The sequence below is a fragment of the Rhincodon typus genome, chromosome 16 (genome assembly GCF_021869965.1).
Source record: "Rhincodon typus isolate 14 chromosome 16, sRhiTyp1.1, whole genome shotgun sequence".
Taxonomy (NCBI): Eukaryota; Metazoa; Chordata; class Chondrichthyes; order Orectolobiformes; family Rhincodontidae; genus Rhincodon; species Rhincodon typus.
The window spans coordinates 10,598,413-10,623,900 of record NC_063347.1 but is presented as its reverse complement, the minus strand read 5'-3'; the positions used below and the strand labels follow the sequence as shown (position 1 = coordinate 10,623,900).

Genomic DNA, 25,488 nt, shown 5'->3' with positions numbered 1-25,488 from the left:
TGAGATTGTAAAATCCAATCATATACGTTTGGTCATTCTCCTGTGGAAATGTCAACAGATGAATCATAGTACTAGGAAAAGAAATTGCACCTGTGACGAACAAAATGTGTACCGTCTTCATAAGTGGTCATGTCTTATCTTGTTCACCTTGACTTTGTGTCTTGTGAGAAGTTTCTCAATTCAGAGCCACGTCATTACCAGTAGGCAAATCTTTCGATAAGGCACCCATTGTTGCTTAATCCATGAATGGTTGCTGATAATTACTGCAGATTAAACAATGAGAGTCATTGCATTTCCAGTGCCTTGTTATTGTAAACTTTGCTATCATGTTTTTACTTTTTTCTGCATTTTTCTACCTTTCCACATGCCTTCAGGATTCTTCCAGCTCAATGGTAGGGCTTAAGTTCTTCACATTTGTTTCTGTTACTTTATCTGTTCAATACCTATAACACTGCTGGTGATTAAAGAGGACTGAGTTGCCTCGTAGCTAGTAAATGCTATGTACTAGCTTGGCACCAAAATAAAGATGTACTTTTTTTAGTGTTTTACTTCAAAAGTAATCTGAAGCTATCAGACCAAATCTCCTGTCATATATTCTTGACATCACCTTTGTTAACTGTGAAATTTAACATCATATATTTAAGTGGATAATGTGAATATATTCCACTATGATGCATACTTAGTTGATCTTTTAGAGAAATGTAATTACAAAAACAGTAGGTGCTAAGTTTTCATATACAGTAAAATGGAAAAACTTAAACTATTTAGTGTACCCACTTATAGGTGGGCATTCTTTCCTTTCCCACTCAGAATAGTCTGACTTTTCTCTACCTCTGGAATCTATGTAGTAGCTGAACTGAGCACCAACATGATGGTACTTCAATAGATTTTTGAAAGCAGGATATTTCAGGGTATCCACCTGTTTAAAATCTTCCCAGTATAACCAAGGTCTTTTTTTCAACTTGTTAGAGCCCTGTCTTCTTACCCTCATTTAAATAACATTTTCCTGACCTTCACAGCACTACCAACAGTTCCAGCAGCGCACAAGCCCTCTCTAATCCCCAAGATGTTTGTGTTTGATTTATCCCTATAACCACCATTTCCATTCCAGCCTGGTCATTATGCATCTCCCGTTTGAAAGAAAGAACGTCTTGTGTAAATGCCTTTCAGGCATTAATTGTTGAGAATATCATCTTATAAATTAAATATCTTAAACTAGCACTTTATAACTTTCTGCCTGCGTCTCAGTCAAATGGCCTGCGTACCTCTGCATAATTTCTGCCTCTTCATTTGTTTTTCCTCATCAGTAATCCACAGAACTTTACAAACCCATGCCAGACTAAGGCAACCTACTACAAGGCCACTGCAAATATTATGCTCTGATCAAAAACTAAGAATTTATTTTATATAGAACGTTTCACATTGTCAAGAACATCCTAAAGTGCTATATAGCCAGTAAAGTATTTTTGAAGTGTAGTCACTGTTTTAGTGTAGGGAATAATGACAGCCAAATGGTGCACAGCAAACTCCCATAAGCAGTGTTGTGATAATGGCCAGGTATCAGTTTTAATTACATTGGTTGAGGAACAAATATTGAACAGAACACTGAGGAATGACTGCCACGCTCTTCTTCAAAGCAGTTCCATAGGACCTGGCATGTCCACTTATGGTGGACCTGGACTTGGTTTAACATCTCATCTAAAAGGTGAAACTTTCTACAGTGCAGCACTCCTTCAGTACTGCACTGAAGTGTTGCCCAAGAGTTTTGTACTTAACTGGCTTGAACCAGTGATCACTGACTCAGATGGAGGAGGATACACTCACTGAACCACAGGTGACGCTTGGACGCGACTGTAATATCACACTGGCACATGGTAATGACGTGACAGATTCCACACAATCTCCAGTAAAGCAATATGATCAGATAGGTTTCGGTGCTCGATGTTGAATATAATAGCTCCGTTCAAGATGGGATGTGCAATATAAAGTAAACTGCATTTCTTACCCTTATGATTAGAATAATTAGTGCCAAATTCAGAATTGCAGCAGTAAATTCAGTAGCACTTGAATCTGTGTAAGTCAGATTTTGTCAACTAGGAATCTGCATCTCCGTAGGGACCCACAAGAATATTTCAGGGAGTCCATAAGAAGGAACTAGTGGAAATTCTCATTTTGTCCTAAATTTCATCCTGCTGCCCTCCTCACCAGAATTCTTTGCTTACCCCTCAGTACAACAGTGCACTGAAATCTACTAAACTATGTGTCAGTAAAGTGGAACATCTCTTAATTCTATACCATTGTGTTCAACAATGTGTGTTAAGAAAGATTATTTTTCTTAAAGATCTCCTTCAGCAACAACTTGCACTTTAATACCTTTAACATTATAATACTCTTGTGAAGTTATTATTAAGTGAAATTTAATGCCAAGCCATATAAGGCAACATTGGGGCAATAGCCAAAACGCTTGCTCAAAAAGGTAACAAGAAGAGGAATAAGAATCTGAGATATTTGTTAAAAGGAATTCCAGAGCTTAGGGTCTAAGCAGCTAAAGGCATGGCCACTAGTAGTGGAGCAATTAGAATCAGAGATTGTCTAGAGCCCAGAATTTAGATGTGTTCAGATATCTCAGTGGGTTGTGGGACTGGAGGAGCTTACTAAGAAAGGGAGGGGTGAGACTGTGGATAAATTTAAATTCAAGGTGTTCCATCACTGGAACCCAATTATTGGTCTGCAATATATTGGAAGTATAGAAATACATTAGAAAAGTTGAGAGTTAGCAAAGGTATTCCCTCATTACTGCCCTGGTCATTAAGTGATCACTCCTCTTGTCATGCAAAGTAAACAAAACAAAAATAACAACAAATTAAATGTTTTAATTGTGTATCTGATGTTTGCACAGAAACAATACTTGTGTTACAGGGGTCCGTGGAATTTTTATACCACCAGAGAGGGAACCCTTAGAGGCATAAATGTTAAGAACTATTGACATACAGCAAGTCTAATGTTGCAGTCAACCAGGAAGGCACCACTGAGTTTATATCTTTAACGGGAACTCTTATTTTTTACTATTTTTAAATTTGCCCTTATTTCCTGTAAGGTCAGTTTTGTTCTTTCTCTGCACAACAGATGAGCGGAGTTGTCCACAAGTAGAACTTACATTAAAAAGAAATTGCCACCTTGGATTCTTTTTTGAGGAACCTACTTTAAATAATGTAGTTTTTTTTAAGCTTTCCACAAATATATCAAAAGAAATCAAATAAGTTTAATAAACAATTCACACTGTACTCTTAGCTTTGTAGAATAGAAACTGGAAGAGGAATAACGTTTTCAGTTTTAGTTTTCAGTTGTCTCTCTACAAACCAGTGTAGCTTCCTTTTCTCATAAAAACAGAAAATGCTGGAAATACTTAGCAGATCAAGCATCAGTGGAGAGAGAGAAACAGTTAATATTTCAGAGTTTTGATGAAAGTCTTAACAACCTGAAACTGTCATTTCTTTCTCCACAGATGCTGCCAGATCTGCTGAGCATATCCAATATTTTCTGTTTTTATTTTAAGTTTTCAGCATCTGCCCTATTCTGCTTTTCCTTAGGTTGGCTTTTACAGGATGTAAATGCCACTGGCAAGGCCAACAGTGGTTGCTCATGTCTAATTACCCTTGAAAAAGTGGAGTAGAGCTATCACCTTGTACCACAACAGTGTTATTGGTGATGGTACAGTCACAGTAGTATTAGGTAGGAAGTTCCAGGACTTTGATCCAGCAATGATAGTTGAAGGATTGATTGGCCATGAATGATAAAATTTCTATAAACTGTAGAATTTTCATCCTGCCTTTAAATATTTACTCATGTTGAGGGTTTGAGCTATAGGGAGAGGCTGGTGCTTTATTCCTGGAGCATCTGAGGATGAGGGGTAACCTTATAGAGGTGTATAAAATCATAGGGTGAATTGCCAAGGTGTTTTCTCCAGGGTAGGGGGTCAAAAATTAGCAGGCATAGGTTTAAGATAAGAGGGGAAAGATATAAAAGGGACCTGAGAGGCAACCTTTTCACTCAAAGGGTGGTGTGTGTTTGGATCAAGCTGCCAGAGGAGCCAGTGGAAGTGGGTACAATTACAACATTTTAAAAGGCATCTGGATGGGTACATGAATAGACCAAAATGCGCCAAATGCTGGTAATGCGACTGGATCAGTTTAGGATAGCTAGTTGGCATGGACAAGTTGGACTGAAGGGTCTGTTTCCATACTGTACAACTCTATGACTCCACAACTCTGTTTTCACTCATGTATGTTATTTGCTCTTCATCCAGTTATTGTCAACCTATCTGACCACAGAGGGTCAAATCTTGTCAAGGTTCTACACAAACACACTACTTCTTCACCACCACCACCAGGCCCAATGACCTCCACACTTTACGCATGACACTGGAATCCCAACTGAAACAGTTAAGAACAAAAGGAGAAAAAAAATGGAGATCAAAGATATATTAAACATTGCAAGACCAAAAGGGCCTCAAACAAATTCTTCCAGTCTAATAAATTGTATTGTAAAATATCTGTTTGCAGCATTAGCAAGTAGAGTCAAATAACTGCTTCCAAAATTCATACAAGGGTGAGAATTTTGACTTTAATGGATGGAATACTATTTAGAGAGGGCAAGGAGTGTGTCCTGCATAGTACAGATCCAACCAACTAAATTCCTCAAATAATTTCCATCAATTGTTACAATTTCTTAATTACCAACATTTAGTCAGTATTTTATACAATATAACAGCTTTTAAGCCTCGAAACTACCTCAATAACTCTAAAATGTTTTGGAACATCTTGAGGTTGTGAAAGGTGCTTTGAACTGCAAGCAGTTCTTTCTTTAAATGTACATTTGAAGACTATCATGTTCAGAATATGAGATAAAGAGAGCATCTCTATCTGGGATCTGAAACTTTTAGTGGGTCAGATTAGTGTTTCCCCATCAGCACCTTCAAGCAACAAAGGCAATTCTTGGAAATTCACAAAAAGCAGCATCTTGGACACAAAATGCTTCACCTCAAGCTTGTATATTCCCAATTCCCAAATTCTAGTTCTCGTTTTCTATTGTGATCTGTTGCTAGCAAAAGAAAGAAAGTTTGCATTTTTATAATCACTTTTCACAACCTCCAAATATCTTGAAACACCAATTTGCAATGAGCAACCCTCACAAACAATGATAAGGGTGAAATAAATCTTTTATCATATTGTTTGAGGGAAAATTATTGGCCAAGATACCTGGGTCAGATCCCCTGCTTTTCTTCAGAATAGCACCAAGGAATCCTTTGCAACAGCCCAAACAAGTAGATGGAACCTTCATCCAAAAGACAACCTTTCTTCAGCACTATGTTGGAGTGTAAGTCGTGATTTCTGTGCTCAAGCCTAGAGCTGTACTTGAATTGGGAACCTTGTGTGATTCAGAGGCAATCAAGTGCTAGCAACTGAGCCACAGCTGACTCACAAATCAATCATGGCTGATTTTGCCTATCTGCATTAACTTGATTTTGCTTCTCTTTCCTCCTACCATTTGTAACTTTGATCCTATACTTTAATTTCAATCTCAGCCATTCACAGAGGTGGGGACACTCCCAATGCACCACAAGAACCCTGTGAACAATGGCATTTATATTAAACAATTAAGGATCATGATTGGATACGGTTCATTGAGAAATCAATTGCAGTTGATTGGCAAGAAAATATCTAAGTAACTACACTTCAAATTCAGAAGAAATATTTTGAAGATTAATGTTTAAGTTTAAATATTCTCTAATCACTGTTTATTTCTGGGATTTTATTTTATTCATCATGAATAGCTCTGAACTTAAGACATTTCCTCCTGTCTGTCATTACTGTCATTAGCAGTAGGTAGAGTTTTAAATCCAGTCAAAATTGTGCAGAGAAATATGATCATCCACAATGCAGAAAAATATTCCACTAAATGTCTCACTGGATAAGGTGAGCTTACCTCTGTCATTTACTGACTGGTTTGGACAGGCACAAAGCTCCACAAATCCATCCTCTTTTCAATAAAGGAAAAGTTAAAATGATGGAAAAATCTCTGTACTGTGGAGAAGTGGGATTATCCAATTATCTCCTGTTGGCCTGGGCTCAGTTCATCACTGGTGTTTGGAATTTCTTACCTGCTTACTTAAAATGTAACCTCCCCGGTCTCTGCCTCTGGCTTCTATTTAGTATTTCACATAAAATATAGAACATAAATGTAAGACTCAGAATACTTATAATTTTTTGTGATTTTTTTGTTGTTGTTCATTCTTCTGGTTTCTCATAATTGTATACTGTACTTGCAGCAGAAGAATGCAGTGGGGTTGATCGAAGGCATCCATATAATAACCTGACTATACCTACATCTTGCTGGGTGTTTGTTTCCCTGTGTAGAAATGTTTGATAACTTTCTTTACACCTCTTCTTCTTCCATTTTATCCTTCATAACAAATAGGATTTTTTTTTTGTATGAAAGACTATGGTTACTAGCCAGAGACATTTCACATCATCATCTGAATTGGGATTTCAGTATCCTGCAATTCCATATCTCAAAATGCTAAAAATTGTCCTTTGTAATTTTGTGTTTCGGCTGTTTTATCCTCGAGTGCTGGAGCATTTGCAAGCAAACACAAACATAACTGGAATCTACATAAATAACTTACTAACTTACTAGGCTGTTGCTGTCAGAAATACAATGATTTGTTGAGCCCTTAGACAGACAGTTCATAGAATCTTAAGGTACAGAAGGCTATTCATCTCAATCCTGCCAATGCCAGATCTGTGTAAAAACTATTCAATTAGCTTTACTCCACTGCTCTTTTGCAATAGCCTGAAGTTTTCTCTTTCAAGTACATATCCAACTTTTCTCTGAATGCTACTATTGAGTCTGTTGCCATCACCTTTTCAGGCACTGCATTCCAGATCATGACTTGTCACATAAAATAATTTTTTCCATCTTGTCTGTGGTTTCTTAGCAATGAATGTAAATCTATTTACTAATTCTATTGCCAGTGAAAACTGTTTGTTCTTATTTACCATATCAAAGGTTCTCAATTATGAATAGATCTATCAAATTTCCTCTTAACATTCTTTGTTCTAAAGAGAATAAACCCAGTTTTAAGGAGAACAATCCCACTTTTTCTAATTTCTCCACATAACTGAAGTCCTCATCCCTGGTTTATTCTAGTGAGTCTCTTTCTGCAACCCTTCCAAGGCATTGCCACCATTCCAAAGCTTTAGGTATCCAAAATTGGACACAATACTCCAGCCGAGACAAACCAATAGTTTATAAAGGTTTTGATAATTTCTTTGTTTTTAAACCTTGTGCCTCTATTTAGAATCCTGTATGGTTCTTTACCAGTCTTATCAACTTGATCAGCGACCTCAAAGACTTGTGTATGTGAACCTTGAGGCTTTTGCTATTCCAGGTGTCCAAAGTTAGCACCAAACAACATACGGCATTGCATTTCTGATCCAGAAAAGTGCCATTATGGCTCTTTTGTTAATTAAAGAAGAAGATAAATTACATTAAATGTCCCTCTAATGTTAAATAAAAACATAAAGTGCTAAAATAAACTAAACCGGTCTGGCAGCCTTTCTGAAGAAAGAATTAACTTTCTGAGTCTAATATGACTCTTCTCCAGAACTGAGAACCCTCAAATATAATCTGTTGATTTTTCCTGCTGCAGCCTCTTTTTTTGAACAGACATTAGCACCACTTTAATCTGGAAAAAGTGTGCAAGAGTTATATTTAAAATACAGTTTCTGCAGTAAAAATTCAGTCATGTAATTTCCTTTAGCATATTTTCCTCCTTTAAAGAATGTGATCAGAAGTTCCTGGTGAAAGCAATGTTGTAGTAAAATAGTTATGCTTTGGTCAGTTACACTATTTGTTATACAGTAGTTGAAGAAAATGCCCCTCTTTTCCAGTATAGTCATGTACTAATTTCGTATTTTGTCATTCCAGGTAAAGACTGAGATCAGTGTTCAAAGTAAGCACCAGACAATGCAAGGTATTGCATTTCCAATCCAGGAAAGTGCCATTACGGCTCTCCTCTTACTTAAGGAGAAGAAGATAAATTACATACAACTGGTATGTAACTCCCTTCTCATTCAATATACATTGAATTAGTTTCAGCATTGTAAGGCTGCATCTTGCTAGCTGATAGATAGCTAACCGGTATTAAGGAAAAGAGTAATAACATGAGAACAACAAATGCTAGAGATCACAGTGAGTTGGGCAGCATCCGTGGAGAGAGAGCAGTTTAACGTTTGAGTCTAGATGACTCTTCTTCAAAGTTCTGTGGTTGATATTGATTGACTAGCTCTTCTTTCAATTCAGTATCTGTATTCACTGCTCAGATTGACATGAGAGGGAAGAAAAAGAGAAGTGGAGCAGGACAAACTGAATAGCTCTTACAAGGAGGCACCAATAGACTAAACAGCTTCCTTCTTAGCCCTGTCTTTTTATGGTACTACATTCCAAATGCTTAAGATGTATTGAGAAAAGAGCAAGCAACTATTCTGCTATAAATAATACGTTTAGCTAAAGCAACTGCTTACTTTTCAAAAATATTTATTTCTTCTCCACCCTTCAGAAACTAGATACAGAGAAGGAAACCATCAACTTGGTGCATACAGATGTCACTGACGTCCTTGACTTACCAAAGAGAATTCCAAGTAATGCTGCTCGCTATCATTTCTTCCTCTATAAGCACTCACATGAGGGGGACTACTTAGAATCAATTGGTAAGTTGAAAAATGTTTTATTTACTTGCTTCACTTCCATCCTCTCATCTTAGCAGCTCATCCAAAATGCCTGCCTATTCTCCATCTAAAAACCGGGGTAATCTGTGTTGGCAAACAACTCAACCATGGTGGATGGGGGGCATCACTACCAGCCTGTCTGTGCCTTGTACTATTTGTAATTGCTGTTGAGCAGGTATTCTGGTGGTTAGCCAATCCAATTTTCCCTCTCCTCTTACTAGATGCTGAGGCCATCCCAACCCTTACCCATGTGTGATCTGCAATCTCAGCACAGACTTTCCTGGTCTAGATGACTCAGAACAACACCAAAAATTAAAGTCACCTATTTAACCATAAGGGAATCTTGCTGGGTTTTTTTAAACAAAAATATTAATTGCTGTTTTCCTGATTTCCCTTCTATTCAAATTCAATCTGTACATATTCAAATACGTTAATATTCCAGGCCTGTCTTTAACACAATGGCATAACTTTGATATTGTAGGTAGTAGTGTGTATGGACTATATGTATTTGAATAAAAAGTGACTTGCAATGAATTACTATAATCAGAATGTTCAAATGATGACCATAAATTACCAGATCCACTGCTCAGTAATATATAGTTAGCTGAAACATGCAACTAAATTACCACCTATTACTCAGTGCCAAACTGCTGTAATTGTGCCTCTTGATGCTGTATTCTTTAATTGGAACATGTAACTTTCTTTAATTGTTCATCTTCCTTGTCCATTTTACTCCTGCGCACCCACTGTTACAAATAGCTTCAACTATGTTTTGTCCTGACAACTCTCACAAATGACTATAAAGGATTGTATAGAACTGTTCATGTTCAGTGAGTAAATTGCAGTAGAATACAGGGAATAAAATTCCAAGTTCTCAGAGATCTGCAACTTGTTTGTTATTTCTAATTGTTGTTATTTCTCTTCCCACAGTGTTTATCTACTCCATGCCAGGGTACAAATGCGGTATTAAAGATCGTATGCTGTACTCCAGTTGTAAGGGACCTCTACTGGATGTGGCAGAACAACAGCTACAACTGAAAGTCGTCAAAAAGGTAGTCACATACGTGTGTATCTGCAGACACCATTAGCCAAGTTGTGGGATTACCAGAATAAGCAAGGAGTTGGGACTGTTTCCAGGTCCTGAACCCACCTTTGGGGAGGCAGTCACTGACCTGGATTCTTACCTCCTTAATTGTCATTGAGACAGGCTGCCCGTATAATTAATGGAAGCGAGGAAGCTCTCAAAGATGTAGAATGACTTAAACACAAAGATAAAAATTTTAAGGTGCTGAGGAACTGGTTTCACTGAAGATCAGCAGGCCAAGAATGTTCAGCTGCAGAGATGAATACACTAAGCAGAGTTTTGGATGAGCTGAAGTCTACACAGAGTAAATTATGTGCCTGCCAGGAGACCACTGGTACACCAGAGTCAAAAGATAACAAAGACTTCAGAGTTCACTGGTAAATGGGCTTAGACCATGGATAAGAAAGTTATGTTACAAAACTGGAAATCAGTAGTTCTTATGATGGTGAAGTATCAGGAATGGGGATGGAATCCAACATCAAGATCAGTTTACTATTTGGAAACCACTCTGAATAGTTAACATAAATTATTTTCAGATTTGATGTGTATGTTATTAAGAACACTTTTTGCTATGTTTAAAATTCAACTGGTTTAGAAATCTGTGAATAAGATAGCTATTCTGCAATTGTATTTTTTCAGATCGAAATAGACAATGGTGAAGAGCTAACACCAGACTTCCTTTATGAAGAAGTCCACCCGAAACAACACGCTTTTAAACAAGCTTTTGCAAAGCCAAAGGGACCGGCTGGAAAGCGTGGGATGAAGCGGATTATCAAAGGAGGTGGCGATGCAGAAAATGGAGAGGATGTTTAAAACAAAGACTGTCGGGTCTAAGGGACTTTGGACTGACTTTCTACTCTTTAACACTGAACTTAAAATTTACATTAGAATATAAATTTACATCAGTTGAACCTCCTTTATTTTTGCCCTTTTCCTCCCAAAATATGATAAGCACCTTTTAGACTTTTTAATTATTGCTGACGCTTGTTACAGAATTTTTGGGAGAGTTTTTGATTTGTACAAGGTCTGTCATGAAATGCAAAATAATTGGTGCAGTTTCATGGCAACTTTGAATTCACTGCCTGCTTTACTTGGCAAGAACACAAATCAATTTAACATATCCCATTTACACTTTGGGATTAGGATCAGTGGGGAACCAGGCAATCTCCACTGAATCTGCTACTGAATGCACTACATTATCCCAAACCAGACATCCAACAAAGCAGACATCCTACCAGGTTCCCATCTCCGAGGGAGATCTAATGTGGTGCTTTTCAAGGTTTGACCAAAAGCAACAAAACATAATTTTTTAATTTGAATGACAATAAATGGGGGAGAATGCAACTATTTTCTTACAAACACTACACGCTGTTCACATTCAGAAGTAATAAAAAATCCATTATCTATTAGCAATAGTGATCAAAATTGAAAACGGTTCCTGAAAATTCATAAACCAACTTTAAAAGACAGGTGTACAAATCACTAATAGACCACTGGGAATCCAAATCCACAATACCAGGGGCTCAGATATGTGGAGGTTAAATCCATAATCTCCATTTGAACTTCCTCCCAACATCTCAGATACGTCGGTGCATGTTCACCACAACAAAGTAAGCTTATACTCTTCCAACAGATTGTGAGGGAGGTGGAATGCATTACCATAATCTGTTACCATGGAAAACAGACATCATTGCCAGAAAACAAAAGTTGGATGGAAACATCAGTCCGTGGAGTTATTCCCAGCTCCCTTTTGCTGACAACTTTTGCTGGATATGTGAAGTATTGGTTACAGTGGACAATGACTTCCTATTTTATTTTCAAAGGAACAGGTGCCCAATGTAGGCCAGTTTGGTACATCATACATATATACCTATTATATATTAGGGTTCTGTACACAAAGGGTGCAGGAATTTCGATCAGTGTTCACAGCCTCCTGGTTCTGAACTTCTATTTGTTTTGTTGTTGGAGGAGTGTAAGTTTCTACTCGAAGCTCACATTGTGGTACTGTAAGTTAATTCATAAAATGCACTTTGCTTCGGTATAGCTGTAGATGGAGAATATATCTGAATTTGCAGCTGTGGTGTCTGTGGAACTAGAACCATAGCACTAATTGATTCAAGTAGATCCAAAGGTGAATTTAGATAAGAGTCAATGAAAAAGTGTACGTCAAGAGAGGCTGCGCTCTGCACCTTTCACCAACATTTCTTTTTAATGTGGAGTTTTGACCATTTCTAAGTGATAATAAATTAATTTTAACTTGTGTAAATCACATCAGCTTTTAAATCTGTCATGTTCATCAGTTGTTTTGGGCAGAATACCTGCTTGGCAGTGTGTGGACAGCACTGTTTATTGATTCGTGCTGCTTGAGTATCCATTGATGCAGTCAGTCACTACATTGATTCAAATAAAAACAGAAAACATTGGAGAAACTCAGCAGGTCTGGCAGCATCTGTGGAGTTAACGTTTCAAGTCCTGTGAACTTTCTACAGAACCAAGTCATTTGGACGTGAAACACATTTCTGGTTCTCTCTCCACAGATGCTGCCAGATCTGTTGAGTTTCTCAAGTATTTTCTGTTGTTATTTTATATCTCCAGCATCTGCAGTACTTTGCTTTTGTTTGAATACAGTGATTAAGATCGTCAACCCTTTTTCCCAATGGTATTGTATTGATTTGAAAGAATGTAGTCGTTTTTTTGGGACTTTGCCACTTGAATTCTTGAGATCTTTTGCAATGTGCCACATTGATTTGCATCACATTGGATACACAGAGTAGTGAAGATTTTCCAAAAAAGCAATTATATTTGGAATAAAACCAGGGAACTGACAGCCGTAAGTTACTGTCATTTGTCCATGGTGAAGGATGGTGTAATTGGCAGCACTATCAAACCACAGTTACTCCCCAGTAACTTGTTACCAATACTCCATCTGGATTTCTCCACACCCACTGCCTCTAGACTTCATCACAGCTTTAGTCCAAACATGGATACAAGAGGTGAATTCTAGAGCTGATGTGAAAATGACTTACCCTTGCATCAAGGTATCATTTGACTGAAACATCAAGGAGACCGAGAAAAATTGAAGCCTGTGAGAATCAGGGAGAAATCTTTTTGCTGGTGGGAAGCACATCTAACACTAAGGAAGATGCCTGTAGTTGCTGGAGGCCAATTATCTCAGCACAGAACATTGATGCACGAGAACCTCAGGATAGTGGCCTCTGTTCCATGCATGACCTTCCCTCCAAGATAAAGTGAGAAGTGGGAATGTTTGCTGTTGATTATTAGTGCCATTTCCATTTCAAAGTGGTCTGATAATGAAGTAGTATGCCCTTGCAGGCAGCATGATCAGGACTATTTTCAGGCTTGGTTTAATTAGTGGCATGTAACATTCATGCAAATACTAGGCCATGACCATCTTCAACATTTTCCCTTGATACCCAGTATCATTACCAGCACTGAAACCTCACCATTAACATTCTGAGGGGTCATAATTAATCAAAACTTTAATTGTACCAGCTGTATAATTACTGAGCTACAAGAGCAGGTCACAGACTGGGAATTCTGTGGTGAGTCATTCACCTCCTGACTCTCCAAAGCACAAGTCACAAGTGTGTGATCCAGTACTTACCCTTGTCCAGATGAGTACAGCGTCAACAACACACAAGAAGCTTGTCACATTCCAAAACAAATCAGATCACATTATTGGCACTCAACCTGAAACTTCCAGTTTTTACACTGCCAACTACAATTTAATGTCTGCCACCAACATGATGCACTGCAGCTACTTGCAAAGGCTCCTTCAACAACATCTCCAAAACCATGTATCATCTAATAGGACAAGAGATATGGGAATACTACCATCTACAATTCCCCCTTTGAGTTACAGACTACCCAAACTAAGGAATACATTATCATTACTGAGTTAAACTGCTGGAGAACCCTACTTAACAATACTGTGTGAGTTCCATAATCACATGGACTCCAGCGGTTAACTAAAGCAGCTTATTACAACCTAAAGGGCCATTAAGGATGGGCGCTAAATGGTGAACATGTCAGTGACATCCAATGAATGAATAAAAAGTAGACATTCCCATCTCTGCAAAACTCCTCTTCAGTTATTAAGAAATAAACCCATGTCTAAATGGCAAGTATCTCTTTCATTAGATTATTACTTGAACTTTTTATAGCTTGAGCCACAGAATTATCATCCCCTTTCATTGTTCACTCTGCACCAAATAATTTTAAGTAAGTCCCCAGATCCAATCATATAGAAATTTTTCTGTTTTGTTTACTGCCATTTACCTGAGAGATAAACCTTTTAATTTGCAGCCTGCCCAGATATTAGTCTTATTGCTAACTCTGGGACCATGAACCTGCCTCCTTTCCTGGAAACTGAGAACTAAAAAGGCAATAATAAATTTTAGTGGCTATTCTGCCAAGTGGTACAACACCTATTACCTTCACATAATTTCTCATGCAGTGTGTGAGTGTGTTGTGAAGACTTCAAGCTGCTCTTGGCACTTTATCTGACAGCCAAGTTATGTGCCCTGTCTCTCACCTGAGGTACCACCAGAGAAAGTGAGATCATGAAAATGGAACGTGATGGTCTAATGGTGTTATCACTAGACTATTAATCCAGAGGCCCAGATAATAGGGACGCAGGTTTGAATCCTAGGAAAGGTGGAATTTGAATTCAGTACTGTTTTGGAATTAAGAGACTAATGGTGGTCATGAAACTGTTGTTGATTGTCAAGAAAAATTCATCTGATCCACTAACGTCCTTTAGGGAAAGTAACTGCAGTCCTTACCTGGTGTGGTGTACGCCTGACTCCAAACTCACAGCAAAGTGGTTGACTATTACCTACCCTTCAGGAAATTAGGGAGGGCGGTAAATTCTGGCCTAGCATGAATGAATAAAATATACCAATATAATTAGCAAAGCTGGGTGTTTGCATGTGCAATGAAAGGATCATGAATGGGACTAAATGGTGAACATGTCAGTGACATCCAACGAATGAATAAAATGTAAACATGGAAAAAAACAAATTTGCTGGAAAAGCTCAGCAGAACTGGCAGCATCTGTGAAGGAAAAAACAGAGTTAACGTTTCGGGCCCAGTGACCCTTCCTCAGAACTGATTATCAGATTGGATGATGGAAAACCCCTACTTATCCAAAGATTTTCAACTTCAACCTGTTCTATTATATATACACGTGTGTGTGTGTATAAATATATAAACATGATTTCTATTCATATATTTGGAGAACAACTACGTAATTCAGTGACTCAACTGCCATAATGTAGGCAACATTTGGATGTGAAAAAACTATCGGCAAAATCTATGTTTTCTAAATGGTATGGAAAAAAAATTGCAGATCACTCAGAAGCCACTGAATTCTTGATTCTTTGTTTACTACATTTTTATTCATGGGATGTGGCTGTCACTGGCTAAGGCCAACATTTGTTCCTATCCTTAATTGCCCTGGAAAAGGTGGTGGTGAGCTGTCTTGGGAAACACTGCAGTCCTTCGGTTATAGGGAGACCCACAGTGCTGTTAGGAAGGAAGTTCCAGGATTTTGACTCAGCAGGAGTGAAGGAATGCCAATATACTTCCAAGTTAGGATGGTGTATGACGTGAAAGGGAACTTGCAGGCTGTGGTGTTCCCACACATCTGCTGCCCATGCTTTGGTAACATGGAAACCACTCTTCCAATCCTACCTATCTGAATTGGCACTCCAACTGATCGTCATTCAGTCATTCCCTAGGTACATTTAGCTTACAGTTATGCTTTAATATTGATACATTCTTTATTGTTCTAATTCTCTTACTATTTTACTACAATCTATTTAAGATGTAACAAATAAATACATTTTTAAAAATTAAGATATCACTTCCTATTTCTATGATTCAACATCATACTCTTCTTAAAGAACTCTTGTCATGTAATACAAGGACATTGAATAAAATTCAGCTATCACTTCAGTGGCAGCAAATCCAGCAAGAAAAAGAAAACTTAACAATGGTAAAAAGCCTAGGACTTTTTATTTCAAAAATAAGCATGTGAAATGAGGGTCTATGATGTTTTTCTCAATCTCCTGCTGTGACATTAGTGGAGGTTCAGCAGAAATGGTACGTACCATAATGTCAAGGGATTGAGAAATGTTGTGGACATTCTATCCCAAGATGTTTGCAGTGTTTTTGTACTCTTTTGACAGATTTTGTTTGATAGTTATATGGACAGCATTAATCTGATTAACTATTCTTCCACAGTATGTCACTACATCATAGAATGCCGTATTGCATTGCCCAATATAAATGAAAAAATGGCTAGACAGTTGAATGTGCATATGCTAAGGGATCATTGTTGACATAAACATTACAAGGAATCTAAATGTAAATTGACTGATTCGTCAATATGACCCCATAAGAATCATTTTCAGTTAATCTTCTTTGAAGGGACATATCTTGAACATTTTTCTCACAATTTCCCTCAAATATAGTTTATCATCATTATTATCTTCAAAATTAATTTGTTTTCACATGTATATTGACCATGTCCAAGTCTACCTCACCACCTCCCTTGACTCCTTCAAATTATCAAACTGCTTATCTGACATCAAGTACTGAATGAGTGGAAATTTCCTCCAGTTGGATATTTGAAAAACTGAAGCCTCCATTGTTTTCAGTTTCTGCTCCAAATTCCCTTTTCAAGCTATCAACTCCATCCCTCTCCTGGCCAATAGTGTAAAATTGAGGCAGTCTGTACAATCTTAGTGTCAAATTTGACCCCGAGATGAGCTTCAAACCTCATCATTGAACTATCATTAAGATGCCTATTTCCAACTTCAAAACATTGCCTGAGTTCATCACTGTGTAGGCTCATATGCTGTGGAAAATTTTCTTTCATGCCTGTATTCCTTCTAATCTTGACAATTCCAAGTACCACTGGTCTTCCACATTTTCCTTTTCATATCATGATTTCATCTAAAACTGTTGCTTGTCTCTTACCCACAAAACAAATCCCATTTCCCCTGTTTATCCCTTCGCTCACTAACCCTGTCAAGTATGGTCCTTTCAATTTTAAAGTTCTTAAAATTCTCATCCTTGTTTTCAAATGCCTGCATGTCTTCAGCCTTCATTATCTCTGTGATGTCTCACAACCTTCCGAGTTATCTGTGCTCCTGTAATTCTGGCACGTTGAGGAAACCAGAATCTAATTTATACATCATTAGTGGCTGTACTTCCAGTCACTTAGCTCCCAAGCTCTGAAGTATTCTCCCTACACCCTCTTGGACTCTATCTCTCTATCCTCCTTTAAGGTACACATTAGACATACCCCTTTGACCAGGTTTTACTCATCTGACCTAATATCTCCATATGTGACTCTGTGTGAAATTTGTTTTCTAAAGCTCCTGTGAAGTGCATTGTGGTGTTTATTAGTTTGAAAGCACTTCTTGTTTTTATTCTTGTAACTCTATGCTATTCTTGTTCAAACAGCTTTTTTATGATCTGGGATATTTTCAATGCCTTGCTTATTTTATATGCATACATACACATACTTACACATGCACAGACACAACTGATGAAACTCACTGTCTAGAAAGATCCAAAAAATCTTTCAGTCAACATATTGCAATTGGTAGATTGCTTTTAAGGAGACCCTACTCGGCTACTTGCTTGTCCTGTCAAACAGGACCTTTTTAACATTCTTTTAATCACTGCAAATTATAGGCAGCTCTTGTGTACAGTAACCTGCCGATGTTTACATTGACTTCATTTGCTTCTTAATTGTCTCTAATTTCTTAACTTAAAAAGGAAATTCACCTTCATCTGCATGTAGATAATATGTTGTTTCCACACTAATATAGCTTTCTGCCTGTGGCCTCTTGTACAATGTATTTCAGTTGCTGTTGTAAGTAATTCTTTCAAAATGCTTTAAAAAAAACTCAAAGCATCAGTGAATGGATTGTTTTGTGATGTTACTCTGGCCTGTTTAAGATGTTCTGTCGCTCAGTTACACTAGTCAGCTTTCAAGGAAAAGTTATCTCTGGACTTGAATTGAGAGGCCATGTTCTCTCTTTGTTGATTAATTTGCATTCAAAAGATTGCAAAAACTCATGCCTTGTACAATAAATTTTTTCACAAGATTTTTAGTTCCCCTGCTGTCTTCAGTCAAAGTAAGTCAGTATTGGTGGGTTATTTCTTGCATTGGTTTATGGTTGAAATTTATATCTGGTCTGTTCAGGAACACAGAATCTTAGACTGTTTCTTATAAAGGACTTGATTCTTTGCTGAATTAGCTGTATTCGGATTCCAGTTAACTTCCAGAACACAGCTGGAAAAATTCAGACGGTTGAATATTGTTATTCCACACTGTGTTCATCACAGATGAGCCCAATTCACTCCTACCCCGTATATACAATATGATACAATAGTGCCCATGCTTAACTGCTTCCATTTGGGGAGCTTAGGCAGCAATAACAGGAAGGTGCAAAAATGGTTTATCGGATTCATTTAAGGATGTTAATAAGTATCTGTAGCAGTCCTTACGGTTCCAGCTGAGATCAGCTGATTCCAGGGTTCTCAAAATTTCTGCTTCTGAGTAAGCGATCGCCTCCTTCTGTGTCATGTAAGTTCCATAAACTAACGATAAGAAAAGTATTCTTTCCAGATAAAATTTAACAGTTCAGTTTAATATGTTTAAATCTGCTTCACTAACTGGAAAACTTGTTGCTGGCAATAGGCACCAATTTTGCAAAGAGTGGGAGTCATCTTTGGCAGAAATGAATAAAAAGTGGGGTCACAATTGATTGCAACAATTATGTTAGTTAAGGGGAATTCTGAATCAAAAAGCAGAAACTGTTAATCCAAAAGGTCAAAAATGATGTTCAAAGACTACGAAAGGAGCAATTGGTTAACTGAAACAACACGGACATCGTTAACCAAAATTGGTAAAAGTTAATAAGTGGTGGCACACAGCAATACTAGAACTAACCTGGTCAGTCAACAGGACGTTGGATGCTGGTTGCTGAGCCCTAGCAAGTATGGGTTAAGGCTATCATCTGCGCCAAGGATGGCATGACTTAATGACGGCACAATGGCTCGATGGTTAGCACTACTGCCTCACAGCACCAGGGAGACATGTTTGATTCCAGCCTCGGGTGACTGTCTGTGTGGAGTTTGCACATTCTCCTTTGTCTGCGTGGGTTTTCTCCAGGTGCTCTAGTTTCCTCCCACAGTCCAAAGATGTGCTGGTTTTGTGGATTGGCCATGTTAAATTATCCGTAATGTCCCAGGGATGTACAGGCTTAGATGGGTTACAGATTACAGGGATAGGGTGGTGTCTGGGTCTGGATGGGATGCTCTTCGGTGGGGGAGGGGGGTGGTTGGTGTAGTCTCGAAGGGCAAGTGGTCTCTTTCTGCACTGCAGGGATTCTGTGATTCTCTAAGTATGCGCCAATCACTTTGCCTAGATGATTCATTTTCATTTCATGAGATGGCATTTCTAAGATGCACAGGTTAGACGCATTTAGTTCGAGAGCTCTGAATCCTATTGGATAGACCCCATGAAACATTCACACATATCACTAGGAGCCTCCAGACCCCTAATCAAAAATCCCTGGGTTAACTCAGAACAGATAACTGAATTGAATCAGAACATGTTTAACTAAAATATAGTATAATTTGTAGAATTACTGCATTTCTCAGTATAATTTCTTGTGTAATTATTTTATAAATTGAGAATCTTAAATACTATGATCATTGCAAAATGTCCACAAAATCAATGATAGCAGTTATCGATTTTCTTAGTTACATACTTAACAACGTGTGCTTAACATTTACATACTTAATCTCAAGAAATGAATTTATAAATGAAATCAAATATGATAGTGATGGCAGGAGAGGTGATGTGTTGCTGCTGCAACATGTGGACACTGCTGGACACCAATATGATCCAGTGCAAACACATCTGTAGTAAGTGTTCTCACCTCAAGGAACTTTGGATTGAGTTAAAGAGTTGGAGTCTTGAGCTATCGATATTTTGCCACATCAGGGGGCAATCACACTCCTCAGACTAGGTAATTTAAAATTTATCTCTGATCAGGGACAGGACAGTGTGACTGCAAGTGAGGCAGGTATGAGGATCCAGAGGTTAGAATTCAGGAGCCTCAGCCCCTGTAATTGTCCGACAGTTATGGGGTTCTTGCAAGCTGTGTGGACATGAGTGGGGATTGTAGGAAGGAAGAACAAACTGACCACGGCACCTTGATACAGGGAGCCATTTAATTTGGTGAAGGAAATAGGAATATTGTTGTAGTAGGGAACAACGTAACTAGGAGGCTAGACAATGTTCTCTGCAGCTGTGAGCTTGAGTCCTGAAGGCTGTGTTGCCTGCCCAGTGCCAGGGTTGGAGCAGAGCTTGGAGAGGGTGGGGTGGGATCCATTAGTTGTTATCCACATTAGCAGTAATTACATTGATAGAACTAAAAAGCAGGTTTTGCTGAAATACATTGAACATTTAGGAGCAAAATTAAAACTCAGAACCTCCAAGCTAATAATATTTGGTTTGCTATCTGAACCACAGGCAAAATGGCATAGAGTGAACAAAGGAAAGGGGATAGATGCATGTCTTAAAGTTTTGTATGGGTGGAGTGGATTTCAGTTTGTGGGACACTGGCACCAGTACTGGAGTAGAATGGACATGTTCTGCTGGGATGGACTAAACTTGAACCAAGTTAGGACCAATGTCCAGGTGAATTGAATAACTAGGTTGTAGACAAAACTTTAACTTTTTTGTGGGAGAGAATTTGGGAGAGTGGAAATGGAGGCTTACAAAGCAAGATAGCACAGCAGCATTACAGGGCAACTATTCGGATAATGATACCCAGATGTGGCAGGGAGGGACAGAATATACAAACATAGCATTAAATAGGTTCAAAAGAAGAAAAATGGTAAAAAGGAAAAAAAATTAATGGTTCTTGAATGCGTGTAGTATTTGGAACAAAATAAATGAAGTAACTGCACAAATACATGTTGACAGGTATGATCTTATAATCATTATCGAGACACACTTACAAGGAGATCAAAGCTGGGAACTCAATATTCTCAGAGTAATGTGACTTTTTGAAAGGACAGTCAAGAAGGACAAGGTGATGGTGTTGCACTGTTGGAATGGGATGGAATAAGTCCGATAGCAAGAAATGATTTTTCATCAGAAGACGCAGAATCCATGTGGCTGGAGGTAAGAAATGAAAAGGGCAAGAAAACACTTGCAGGAGTAGACAAAAGGACTCCTACCAGCGACTATCATGGTGGGACAGAGAATAAATCAAGAGGTAATGAGGGGATGTAGCAAATACAGTACATTAATTATTGGTGACTTTAATCTTCATGAAGATTGGGACAGTGAGATTGTCACAGGAAGCCGTGAGGAAGAATTCATAGAGTGTATCCAGAACAATTTTGTAGAACAATATGGGGTGGATCCAACCAGGGATTGATCTGATAATCTGTAATGAGGCATGGTTAATAACCAATGTCAAAGTAAAAGGTCACCTAGGAAACAGTAACCATAACATGGTATAATTTAGCATTCAGGTTGAGGGCAAGAAACTTGGGTCAAAAGCAACTATGCTAAGCTTAAATAAGAATAATTGCAAAGAAATGAGAGTAGATTTGGCTGGAATGAACTGGGAAAAAGTTTAGCAGCACAGATGATTGGGGAACAATGGCAAACATTTAAAAGAATAGTTCATGGTTCACAGTACAGACATAGTCCAGTGAGGAAGAAGGATTCTAGGAAGGGGGTAAGCTAAATATGGTTAAACCAGAATTGGGGAAGTTCCAGATAACATCACATTGAAAGAAAATGACATAAAATGTGGTAAAAGTTAATAGTGAGCCAGAAGTTTGGGAAAACTTTAAAAACCAACATAAAACAATCAAAAAAAGAAGAGGGAGAAAACAAACCTTGATGTTACTTACAAGTAATGTCAAGATGGATAGCAAGAGTTTCTATAACTATATAAAAGGGAAGAGAGAAGTCAGATTGAACATGCGCCCCTTCAACAAAGGAGTTATAATAATGGGCAACAAGGAAATGGTGGGGGGGAGGGGTGGTGGTAATAGATACTATGCATCAGACTTCAATGTAGCAGAAACTAATAGCCTTCCAAAATTACTCAATATTCAAGGGGCAAAAGGAAAGTAGGAAATAAATATAGTATCCAGAACAAGTGAAGATGTGCAGGGAAAACTAATGGGATTAAAGACCAATATGCCCCTTGGACCTGATGGGATGCATCCTAGGATATTAAAGGAAGTAGCTATAGAGGTAGTGGATGCAATCCTTAAGGTCTGGAAAGGTTCCAAAGGTTTGGAAAATTGCCAAACTAACACCTTTATTTGAGAAAGAATTGGAGACAAAATGCAGGTAACTATGGGCCAGTTACCCTAATGTCTGCTATCGGGAAAATATTAGAATCTTTTGTAAAGGATGTAACAGACCATTAAGAATAAAATGATAAAGCAGAGTCAGCATCGCTTCATGAAGGGAACTCATATCTGAAAAATTTACTAGAATGGAATCTGTGCTAGCACCTTAACTACTTACAATTTCTATTAATGATTTACTAACGGACCAACTGGATTGTAGCCAAATTTGTTGGTAATGCAAAAATAGGTAGAAAAAAAAGTGTGAGGAGGATACAAAATTTCTGCAAATATGATTGTACAAAAAGGCAAATGGATTAGAAGCTGAGAGAATGCTTCCTCTTATGGTGGAATCTTGAACCAGGGGCCACAGTTTAAAAATAAAGGCTTTCCCATTTAGGATGAAGATGAAGAGGAATTTCTTCTCTCAGAAAGTTATGAGTCTTTGGAATTTCCCTTCCACAGATAACAGTAGAGGCTGTATCTTTGAATTTATTTAAAGCTGAGTTGACAGATATTTGATTGACATGCAAATCAAGAATTATGGGGACAAGCAGAAGAGTGGAGTTGAGGCCATAATCAGATCAGCATGATCTTATCAAAAGGTAGAGCAGGTTCAATGGGCTGAATGGCCCACCTCCTTTCATATTTTTTATGATCTTTTTATTTTGGTTTGACAAATTGAAGCAAAAGATCCTTTGCTTGAGTCATTGCTACTAATTCAAGTTTTCTTCTGTCAAATTATTTGCATCCTACTTTCATTTATGGCAATCTACTAAAACACTACTCAATGCTTCTTCAAAAATAATATGAGTATGAAAGGTGCCAGTTTGACTACATGAGATTTTCCCACAACCTGACATGTATTTCATGTTTTACACAACTGCACTCCATCTTTATGAAATCTCGGCCACATAAAATGCTTGTTTGTCAATGCTTGAATTTTCCACATTCCTAGATGTCCTGCCATCTGAATTCAATATGCTACTCACAATATCTCTGTATGATTTCTGGGTGGTACCACTATCTGATTCTTCGTCCACGAGTCTGTGAGGATGTCTTCATTTCCTCATCAGAAATTCACTTTTAGCCTAATGACACCCCAGACTTCCATCAGCCTAAGCTTCAGTGTGGAGTAATTGGGGTGACTTATTTAACTCCAAATCTGTTTTCTGCGCTTCAATTACAGAAAACACATTAAGCATTTTCTTTGAATTATCCCCTTCCTTAAAGTACATTTTGGATACTCTAACATCTGATTGCAGTATTACTTTGCCCTCTGTGATGGGCTTTGTTTAAGTCATTGCTCTGGTCATCACACACGACAGAAAGATATATGGGACCTGTTCCTATAAAGTTTCCCTCTCTTTAACTTCACTCAGACTTCTTGTACAATTCTATGCAAAACAATTACTTTCCAAGCAGCCAAATCATTACCTACGAGTAAGTCAACTTTATCCACAAGCAATTTCTGAATGATAAGTACCAACTGTTTCAGACGTCAAATCATATCCCGAGCGAACTTTGTACAAAGGAATGGGTATATACTCTCCAATTATCCTGTTATTAAAAATTTGGCCTTCAATACAGTCTCTGGAGAAAAGTCTAGGTCCTTCATTAGCAAAGGAATTTGCACAGCTGTTAAATTCCTTAACATGGTTATGTATCATTTGAAAAAAAATTACCTTTCCTTTTGACAGAAACCCTTTCTGTCTCTGATCCACTCTATTCACCTCTCCTACACTCACAGTAGTGTTTACCTTTGGCTTCATAGTTGTAGTTAAAGCTACAATTTGATCAGTTGTATTTTGCTTGTGAGTTTCCCTTTTAGATTCATTCTTACAAACCCCTGATAAGTCCCATGGGCTTCCTGCGCAGTTTCCAGCATTCTGAACAGAAGTGTCATACTTTGCGACAATGGAAACATTAAGGCTTATGACTCTCACTTAAGCCCTCCGCACTTTGTTTCCTAATTCAAAGATGAATCTTGGGGCGTTTCCAGTCATCTCTGCACCCGCGTTATTTGTCTTCCTTTCACTCTCCTACCTTCTATTCTTGTGGGATTTAAGGGGGCGACAGAGAAAAGGTTTTGTTTTATGGGTCACCTTATAATCATCAGCTATTTCCACTCCTGTCTCAAAGTTGCAATCCTCTAGTCTTCAAAATTGTTCAAATTTTTAAAGGTAGAGAGTTCTTGTATTCTTCTAAAAGAATGATCTCTCTGACAGCTTCAAATGTAACATTTATTCCTAATCCCTACATCCACCTGTCAAAATTACTTTGATATACTGTTGCAAATTCAACACAGGTTTGCTGAGGCTGTTGCCTTAAATTTCATAACATTTGCCTGTGTGCTTCAGGAATTAACTTATATGCATCCAGAATTGTCTTCCTTACTGAAACAACTTCACCATCCCATCACCAAGTCACCCTTTATTTACACGTGAACAGTCCTTGACTATAGTACTGCCTCATACAGAGTCAGCTATCAGAGTGTCAGCATCTCTGACATTCACCCTTTTTATACATCAGCCTGGGGTCCCAGATTGGACCAGATTAACGGTCCCAATCAGAGAATTCATTTTCTATGAGCTGGTTGACCTTGTTACAATCACTACATTACTATCACAATCCATGGAAACCTTTTCTAACAATGAGGTATAAGTTTAATGTGCTCTACCATTCAAATGGTTCTGCATGGGCAATGTTCAGTTTAGGCCATTTCATTTGATTCACTACCTTTTTGAACAACATGAGGAATTACTCCACTGCAACCTCAACTGGTTAGAATTTGGTAAATTCCTTCCAGGAGAAATCCTTTATTGCTTGACGGTTGGAACTTATGTTGTGATGTCTGTTAACCCTTTCAGGTACTAACTTTCTTGTACAACACACGAACCAGGGCCAATGTTGAGGACACCTAGGGTGACTTACTCTCAATTGTACATCACCATGCCATCAGCTCTGGTGGGTCTGCCCAGCGGATGGTGATATCTGGAACACTGGCTGAAAAGTATAATTCTGTGAGCCTAAGTGTGTCAGGTTGTTACTTGACTGGCCCATGAGACAGTTCTCCCAATTTTGGCAGACTCCCAGATATTAGGAGGGAGGACATTGCAGACTTGACATTTTATTCCAGTTCGGTGCAACTGATGGCTTTCTAGGGATTTTTCCAACCACATTGTT

At 38.1% G+C, this 25,488-nt stretch overlaps 1 protein-coding gene across 2 annotated transcripts in view; it reads left to right on the top strand.

Annotated features, from left to right (window-relative positions):
* LOC109911514 (twinfilin-2) overlaps positions 1 to 12,139 on the top strand; it is a 107,519-nt gene extending 95,380 nt beyond the window's left edge. The window contains exons 6-10 of one of the 2 annotated variants that reach the window (XM_020510832.2): positions 375 to 392; positions 7,990 to 8,115; positions 8,621 to 8,771; positions 9,720 to 9,841; positions 10,513 to 12,139. In XM_020510832.2, coding sequence (XP_020366421.1) covers positions 375 to 392; positions 7,990 to 8,115; positions 8,621 to 8,771; positions 9,720 to 9,841; positions 10,513 to 10,686 — 591 coding nt within the window. In that variant the 3' untranslated portion in view covers positions 10,687 to 12,139. The remainder of the gene's footprint in view (positions 1 to 374; positions 393 to 7,989; positions 8,116 to 8,620; positions 8,772 to 9,719; positions 9,842 to 10,512) is intronic. The other variant, XM_020510834.2, reaches the window with a different exon arrangement.
* The last annotated feature ends 13,349 nt before the right edge of the window (positions 12,140 to 25,488 follow it).